This window comes from Phocoena sinus, chromosome 6, assembly GCF_008692025.1.
Source record: "Phocoena sinus isolate mPhoSin1 chromosome 6, mPhoSin1.pri, whole genome shotgun sequence".
Lineage (NCBI taxonomy): Eukaryota > Metazoa > Chordata > Mammalia > Artiodactyla > Phocoenidae > Phocoena > Phocoena sinus.
This window is the reverse complement of record NC_045768.1, coordinates 56,131,117-56,140,684: the sequence shown is the minus strand read 5'-3', so window position 1 is coordinate 56,140,684 and position 9,568 is coordinate 56,131,117. Positions and strand designations below refer to the sequence as shown.

The 9,568-nt window shown below is 36.0% G+C and overlaps 1 protein-coding gene across 14 annotated transcripts in view; it reads left to right on the top strand.

Annotated features, from left to right (window-relative positions):
• PLGRKT (plasminogen receptor with a C-terminal lysine) overlaps positions 1-9,151 on the top strand; it is a 61,269-nt gene extending 52,118 nt beyond the window's left edge. For all 14 annotated transcript variants that reach the window (XM_032635613.1, XM_032635621.1, XM_032635612.1 and 11 more), the window contains 3 exons: positions 4,587-4,717; positions 5,290-5,399; positions 8,753-9,151. In XM_032635613.1, the coding sequence (XP_032491504.1) occupies positions 4,587-4,717; positions 5,290-5,399; positions 8,753-8,874 (363 nt within the window). In that variant the 3' untranslated portion in view covers positions 8,875-9,151. The remainder of the gene's footprint in view (positions 1-4,586; positions 4,718-5,289; positions 5,400-8,752) is intronic.
• The last annotated feature ends 417 nt before the right edge of the window (positions 9,152-9,568 follow it).

Below are 9,568 nucleotides of genomic sequence, written 5' to 3'. Positions count from 1 at the left end.
AAACTAACTTCCATGGCTCCCCTAGAAATTCTTAACCTGCCAAATACCTTGCAATAATTCCCATTCTGTTAAATTACTAATTGGAGTGGATTCCATTATCTTCAACTCATAGACCAGCCTCATAGGGTTTTGCAGGAAAGTCAATATATGTAAATTAAGTACAGTGCTTAGCACCTGGTGAGCCACATTATTATTTCTATCAGTGTATCAGCTGCCACAATAAAGTAGAAGTAAGCATCTTACAATATCTTAATGATTTTCTAATTTTATTTTTGAAGCATATTTTGTTTCTAAGATTTTTTGTTCTAAGTATTATAGAATAGAGGTCTTAGCTTTGTGCACAGCTAGGATTGACATAGAGGAACGTTAATTATCAAAGTAAGAAATATGTACTCTTTAAAATGAGGAAATCCAGGATAAAAGAAAATACACTTATTATCGTTTTTTACTTAAGTTCTGGAATTGTCTTCAACTTCAGTTAATGGCATTTATAATGTACCAGACACTGTTAGCAGCTGTGTCTTTACAGAATTTTAGATAACGGACGAGAACGCCATTGATCTTTCGTTCTTTCCCAGGCTCTACTCATCTTGTCAGCATCTTCTGATCTTGCTGGAGAAAGTCCATATATTTTAGAATCCATAAGTAATATAAAGGGCTTTTGCCAAACTGGAATTCTGAGTTTTTACATAGGGTGACCTTATTGTTTACAAACATCTGAGAGTAAGAGTGGATTTAATTGTGTTGTAATCTTTATTGGAAGGTATGTAACAAGATGCTGTAACCAAAGCTTTTAAGCTTCTGAATAATACTTCAATTTTTTTATTTTCAATTATTTTCATAAGTCTTTGATTAAACAATGGACTTATTTTAAAATCTATTTATTTTTGGCTGTGTTGGGTCCTCGTCTCTGTGCGAGAGTTTTCTCTAGTTGCGGTGAGCGGGGGCCACTCTTCATCGCAGTGTGCAGGCCTCTCACTATCGCGGCCTCTCTTGTTGTGGACCACAGGCTCCAGACACGCAGGCTCAGTAGTTGTGGCTCACGGGCCTAGTTGCTCCGCGGCATGTGGGACCTTCCCAGACCAGGGCTCAAATCCGTGTCCCCTGCATTGGCAGGGAGACGCTCAACCACTGCGCCACCAGGGAAGCCCTGGACTTATTTTTAAAAAGCTTCAATTTGTTATTCATTTCCCGTTCCAGATTCCTCCCAAACTACTTACTGGATGTTGAACATTTATAACATCTGTAGAGCAAGTTAAAGTTAAATGCCACTTGTCACAGCTTTCATTATGGTTGCTTTATTTTAATGATCTTTATGGTTTGTTTACCTGAAATTCTGATTTTGCTTTTAGTTTAGAAGGTATCAATAATGTCTCTGTTAATTTAAAAAAGGCATAGACAAATATAAAATATTCATTTCCGATAAAAACAAAATTTCTTTTGTGACAAAACATGCAGAATCGCTTTTTGGCATTGTCCAGTTAAGCAAATAAAAAGACAACTTTTCTATTACATGTGAATATATTATGCATAAGTTAAAAGACTGTTGGAAACTAAAAACACAGAAGTATATGGACTTTTTTTCAAGGTTGGCCTAATTATTTCTCAAAAATAGGAAAGGCTCTAATTAATAAAAAATTAAAACTACAATGAAGATAATTTATAGGACAATGTCATTGCCTTTTTTGTGCTGTGAAAATGTTCTATGTGTCCATATGAAATTTAATCATTTTAAGATTGTATTAAAGGGAAACGTATTAAATGGTCTGTGGATCTTTACATAGTTGCCCCTTCTGAGACTCAAAAGATTGACAAATTACTGAGGTCAGTAATTTTGTGGCTGCCCTTAATATTTTTAAAACAAAAAATTTGAGGAGTTAAAATACACAAGAAAGAGTGGATGTAACAGTTTTATGAAGGTGGTCAGAATGTGGTTTCTCCTACTATGAACAATATTTTTTTTTAAAGAAATGCTATGATGATTTTTTAAATTAATTCATTTATTATTTACTTTTGGCTGCGTTGGGTTTTTGCTGCTGCGTGCAGGCTTTCTCTAGTTGCAGCGAGTGGGGGCTACTCTTGGTTGCGGTGCGCGGGCTTCGCATTGCGATGGCTTCTCTTGTTGCAGAGCACGGGCTCTAGGTGTGTGGGCTTCAGGCTCTAGGCACGCAGGCTTCAGTAGTTGTGGCACGTGGGCTCAGTAGTTGTGGCTTGCGGGCTCTAGAGCACAGGCTCAGTAATTGTGGTGCACGGGCTTAGTTGCTCTGTGGCATGTGAGGTCTTCCCGGACCTGGGATCGAACCCATGTCCCCTGCATTGGAAGGCGGATTCTTAACCACTGCGCCCTGAACAATAATTTTTAATAAGGTAGCTCCCTTTTATTATATTATCTTTAAAATTAATTGTCGCTCTGTAATTGTTAAACTAGTACCAGCTAAGCCTGTAAAATCATCTTAGTCTGAAGTCATAATGAGGAACATTTTAATTTCAAATTGTCCTATAAAGCAGTATCAAAAGTAACAGAGATAGGAAAATAATTATTATAAAAAGGTGTAAAATTCTTTTAAAATAGGATAAAGAATTTTATATTTATGATTTGGGTTAAAGACTGTTACAGAAACTTACTGTACATGTTCTCTTTTGCTCTTGTTATTAGTGTCAATATTTGGGGAAGAAGGGTGAAAATGAATGTACATTTAGTTAAATAATGCCTATTACTGGTAAATTAATAATTACATTAATGTAATTATCCCTTTATGGCTATTGAAAAAGTTTGGTGATAAAATTTATTAATTAATTTGAATTTTAAAATGTATTTGGACCTAGACCTGTGACTTTAAATACTATTTTATAAAGTATGTGGTAATTAATAAAGTTTTAATTGATAATTAGCATTATAGCTCAATGATGTCCTTCATCAGGATTTTTTGCCCATGAAAGAGAGGGTCTGCATGGATTTTTTTTCAACTCTAGACTTAGTTTATTGCAGATATAGTCTTGCTGATTTTCACAGTTTCTCTATGATATATGGAGATGATTGCTTCTATTCTTATTGGTAGAGAGTAGAGACCTAGAATATAAGATTTGTTTATAACCATTTAAAAAAATAAACTTAAATTTTAGAATAGTTTCAGATTTATAGATAAGTAAAGTTAGGGTATTCAGAGTTTCTGAATATCCTTAGTTTTTACCCAAGTGTCTGTTATTGGGTTCCTGGGCCCTAGGCTTTGGTGACTCTCTGGTAAGCCACATGCTTTCAATTATCAGCTACCTTCTATGACCCTATCCAGGTTGGCCTGGGAACCTTGCAAACTTTATCCACAACCCCTGGCAACTGAGGGAGACTGGGGTGGCCTCTCTCAGGCCTTCTTCTATAAGCCTAGATCTGCTCTGCAACCATTTCTGCTTTACTTTACTTTTATTATTTTTTTTTGCGGTACGCGGGCCTCTCACTGTTGTGGCCTCTCCCGTTGCGGAGCACAGGCTCCGGGCGCGCAGGCTCAGCAGCCATGGCTCATGGGCCCAGCCGCTCCGCGGTGTGTGGCCTCTTCCCGGACCGGGGCACGAACCCGTGTCCCCTGCATCGGCAAGCGGACAGATGCCCCTTCCCAGAATTCTTGACAGGAGGCAGAGCTACAAGTGCTCTCTGTCTGAGGATTCGAAATCCATCACATCCCCTGGGGCTTCAACCCCCACGAGGGGTCACGGAGCCAAGCCCCATCTTTTTTCATAAAATCTCATTCTCCTCTTCCAGTCCCTTCCCACAGGAGAAAGAAGGCATGGAAGGAAAATTGAGTCACATTATTACTCATTCCTCTCACACTATGGTTTATATGCTTGCTGTCCTCTAGGCTTTGCTAATGATACACAGTGCCAAGATTTGAGAATTTAAAAAGAGCTCTTTTCTCTCTCAAGAATCTAACTCTTTCAAAATAATGGGCTTGGGCTTTCAGACTGTTGCTTCTCCTATGTATTTTCTAAAAAACCCATTCAGAAATACAGTCTCCTGTGTTCTGCGCTGTATCTGCTTTCTGTTCTAAGGCAGTAAAAGGCACTGACTAAAGTGGTGAAGGACTTAAGGCAACAAGAAAAATGTGGCAAAGAAAAATCTCTATTGATATCTCAAAATAATACCCCTCTACCATCATATTATGATGCAATATGGACCCAATACTTCAAATGAATTTCAGTGTGGAGTTGGGTGGTTTTGGAAGACAAAATGATTTCAGTGTAAATGGTAATTAAGGCCAATAAAGTGTTTCTGTATTTAAAGGCACATAGATATTTTTCTCACATTTCATATAGTAAGCTGAACATATATTTTGGGCTTGGATAAACGTTCCAGACTACATGCATACAAGAGCTGAAGAAGAATATCATACTCCATATATATTCCAGATTTCACTGCCAAGATTACAGTTGGGGATAGCAGTCCAGAGGGACTTTAGTCAAAGTCTCTTGAGATTAAAAAAAGAAAAAACATGAATTAAAGCTAGAAAGAAAATCCACTAGAAAAGCAAATTATTAACTCTGTGCTTGGATTCAAAAGATGAATAACCATACTTTGTCTTTTGTTTTGTCCTCAGCTGGAAAGGCAGCTAATGATGCAGAATGAAATGAGAGAAAGACAAATGGCTATGCAGATTGCTTGGTCTCGGGAATTCCTCAAGTATTTTGGAACTTTTTTTGGCATTGCAGCCGTCTCTTTAACAGCTGGGTATATTTGCTACTTACTTTAAAATTTTCTTCTACTTCTTTTTGTCTCTGCCATGATCATATTATTAAGTTGGCCAAGATAGGACTTTGATCCAAATAGTACACATATAGGCGAACAAAGTAACCCTGATAGCTTAGTCCTTGGCGGTAACTCTGTAGAACCAGGATAGTAATAGTTAATTCTTCCTTTAGTTTCTTAGATTTCTTCTGTACTTTTCTCCATTTTATAAGTAAGAGAGAGGACTGACTTTGCACCAAGACAGAAGGAAGTCTCTACAAATTCATCTCCACAGTCCCTAAGGGATAGATATCAATACTTAAATATTTTTTAAATGAGTAATCTGAGCCTCAACATCAAATAAAGATGAACAAATCATAGACCCTACCCAAGAACTGCAGAATCTGCTGAGGGATTATGGGTAAGCAAATCCTATTTCCATAGAAGAATTAAGTAACTTCTGAAATGGAGGATATTCTTCCCAAAAGCAGATAACTTATTTCCTTTCATCAAGTACAAAGATATTTATTTACAGGTTATTCCTTGATATTCATTCTTTTTTGTTCTTGAATCAGAGCAATTAAAAAGAAGAAGCCTGCCTTCCTCTTACCTATCGTTCCATTAGGCTTTGTCCTTACCTACCAGTATGACATGGGCTACGGGACCCTTATACAAAGAATGAAAGGTAAGTCTTTGATAAGTCTTAGACCAGAGTCTCAATTTCTGATTCATTTTCTGGTTCCAGGATCCACTCCTCACACCCCCTTGACTTATGAAAATTCTGACAAGACTCTCCCTGAGCTACCAATGACCGATATTTCTGCCCCCTCTCACATAGTGGTATGCTGGAGTCACCTCGTACCAGCTCACAAGAACCAACTGTCAAATGTTCAGGAATTTTGTAAGCTGGTTGTTAAACACTGTCATTATTAAAAATTAAATTATATAAACTAACACAACATTGTAAATCAGCTATACTCCAATAAATTTTTTTTAAAAATTATATAAACTTACAATAAATTACAGAAAATACATAATATTAAATTATGTTAAAAACAAAAATAATAATAAATAATCAGAACTTAGTTTCTAATTACTTTACAAATATCTGTACTCTTAAGTTATGTATATCTGTTCTTTTAAGTTATGTATATCTACTGTATCTGTATGGTGGCAATGCAGATACAATATATAGACACAATAAAATACAGATACAACTCTGACTTCAGTGACGTCCCATTGGTATGTCAGCTTGAAGGTGGTCATGGTGGGAGTATTTACACCATGGAAATCTACAAATACCAAATCAAGGCTTGACTTACTATTTTGTTGATTGTCTAGATCAGGGGTTGACAAACTATGGTCTGCAGGCTGGCCACCTATTTTTGAAAATAAAGTTTTATTGGAACACAGACATACCCATTCATTTCTGCTTTTCCATTTCCATGACAGAGCCGAGTCACTGCAACAGATATGCAAGTCCCCACAAGCCTAAAATATTTACTATCTGGCCCTTTACGAAAGTCTGCCAACCCATGGTCTAGACTTAAGAAAATGGTGAAGAAAATGTTAATGATGTATATTAGTCTTAAAAGTGTGTTGTGTCCATATCCATTATGTTGTGAATAGCAAAAAGAATTCAGGAAATGTCCTAATATTTAGAAACTGTTATCTGATTCAACAAAGTCCACAATATCACTGTTTCTCTTTTGTCCTACTCATTAACGTAAATGAAAACACCGACCATCATTCATGTTGAAATTATACTTTCTCATCAACTGCTTAGGCGAGCTATGGATAAAAGAGTTCAGCAAAAATCAATAAAAACATTCTTTGAGGATCAATTTGCTATATAGAATTTATGATAAAGGGTACTATACATGTTATTATCATTTATAAATTGTACGCTACATATATTTCATAGAAGTAAAATTTATAATAAACTTATGTACATAATAAACTTACGTACATTTGTTTTTGTTCTGGAAAGCTGGTTGTTAAATTTTCACCAGTACCGTACTGCTCTCACTGAACTCTGGCTTTTATTGCCCTAGAAAATAGCACTGCTGCCACAGATGCCATTCCTGTCCCAAGAAGACAGAGTTTCCCATTAGTCTAGGATATCCATGTCTTCCAAATTCCCACCACTACACACCTCTCATGAGGATCCCTATTTCCCTACTCCTCAAGCCTTCAACCCAGAGCATGCTGGAAACAGTGCTTTCCCAAGCCTTCATTTTTGCCATCGTTTTCTCTCCTGGGCTATAGGCCCATCACTATCCCTGAGGCTCTGTGGGGACTGGTTTAGTATGGGAAAGGAGAAGGCGCAGGTATTGGGAGTAGGCAGTAGAACATTTCATTCACAGACTTAGGGAAATGGAGGGATTATATGTTCTTAAAAATTCCCATTTGAAAATAGAAGTACATTTTCCACATAGAAACTATATTAAAATGTTCTTTGGGGTCAGACATTATTGGTATCATAGTTCAGCTATATTGTGGGCTAAACAGTGTTTTGCTGATGGCCTAGAAATTTATTTATAGCATATATTACTGTGGGAAAATGTATTCTGTGTTCTAAAACACTGATCTACAAATTAACTTTTGGAGTACAATTCCATTTTAAGCTGGAAACTAACTGTACAAAACTGATTTACTTATGTTAAAACTCATTTCAATAACCTGCTCAGGTTCATGTTACTCATTTGCTTAAGAATTCATTAGTCTGAGCTCAACTATGTCTCACTGTTTATAAGAACATTAGAGTTCTCAGTCTCTCACAAAAGTTAGTATGTAGTATTAAGAAATCTCAACTCTATTATACAGCATTCACTTGAATGTATTACTAATGGAGAGCAAATTTATTTTCTAGGAATATTTTGATTGTATAATTGGGAAGTAATTTTATTACAGGTCCATCAGAGTCTATAGAATATAAAAATTTAACTTCCAAGGCATGTTGTGGAAATTTCCTGTTTAAAAAAAAAACAACAAAACTTTAGAATCCACCAGGAAATTTACCATATTAAAAAGTTTAGTTTATAATATATAGCCCTGTTAACTAGACATGGCCCCAAGATATATACTTCCTGTTTAATTGACTTTATTATCAGCCATTCTGTAAACACATACTAAGAATCTGCCATATGGAAGGCACTCTCCCATGGAAACATCTAGTCTGTCATCAATAGCCTGCCCAATTACATACAATTTATAATGATTTTTACTTAGTATTTAAGATTGAGAAAAAAAAATGTTTGCAGATTGTTGGAATGCTGTGATAATTTGCAAATTGTAGCCTGCCCTGTTGGGTTTGGAGTATAAATTAATTGTGCGTTAAAAGAGGAATACTTCAAGAAAACAACTGCCTTTATTCCCGAGGAAAGTTTATGGAATGTCAACAACATATATTATAGTTTTTCAAGATTTCGCTAGTCTTCAACAATAAAAGTTGGCAAATGTCACTGTGCCCAAGAAATTACTAGCTATTATTTAAGAGGAATTGTTTATAAAAATGTGTATATGTATGTATATATGGACTAAAGAACATTTAATATTATTTGGGGTATTTATAAGTAGTTTCAAGTCAAAGATTAACTTTCCTGAAAAATTAGAGTTTTTAGTAAACTTTATTTTCTTCTCACGTCACTTATGATATAATAAGGGGCAACAAGAAGAACCATATGGGGTTTCACCATCCTAAACCCCTCCTAACATAACTAATAGTTATCATCCTGACTTTCCTTCAAGGAAAAAAAATATTACTTGGTATTCTTTCTCTTCTACATTTTAAAATGCTGTCTTCTGTCAGAGTCTCTGGCATCTGATTTATCTCTTTTTGAATCTTCAGAATTCATTATTGTGTTTCCTTTGGGAGGTCACTTCACTGGGGACAGTGGGTGAAATATTTAACTGTGAGATCTGGGGGCATGCCTCCACACAGTGTTACAGCATGTCAGTGGAACACAACAAGTAGGTCTTCTCACAAAATGCTGATGACCCCTTTGTCACCTTGCACATTTCTGTACTTTATTTAAGGTGAAGCCGAGAACATACTGGAAACAGAAAAGAGTAAGTTGCAGCTGCCAAAAGGAATGATCACTTTTGAAAACCTTGAAAAAGCAAGAAGGGAACAGAGTAAATTCTTCATAGACAAATGAAATCATGTTTACCCACCAAATCTCAAAATACAGAATTGTTGACTTGAATCATGGCCTTTACAATTTTTTAAATGCTTGAGATTTTGATATAATGGTTTTTATTTTAAAATAATAAAATTTAAGATGAACTTTGTTAAATTATTTTAAAATAAAATGTATAACATTCAACACAAAATCATGGAGGTACTCTTTCAGATTTCCTCTATATGTGTGTGTATCACAAACATCTAAATGTAAAATTAATAAACTACATTTTTTTGAATTTCTGGAAGCAAAAGTTCTGTTGTTCTCATTTCTCTGTTGCACACACTTGCCCCATCACAGTAATCTCCCACAGATACTGCTTTTATTTGGATTTCTCAATTGTGTCCTGTCTCCACATGATAGAAAACAACTAATATTAATGATTAACATGTATATTGCACTTGCTATGGCCATTGTCTGATTGTTTTGCACATATTCTTGTAATTATCCCAACAATCCAATGAGGCAGGCATCATTTTCTTTTAAAATAAATTTATTTTTGGCTGCGTTGGGTCTTCATTGCTGTGCACGGACTTTCTCTAGTTGTGGTGAGCAGGGGCTACTCTTCGTTGTGGTACATGGGCTTCTCATCGCAGTGGCTTCTCTTGTTGCGGAGCACAGGCTCTAGGCATGCGGGCTTCAGTAGTTGTGGCATGAGGGCTCAGTAGTT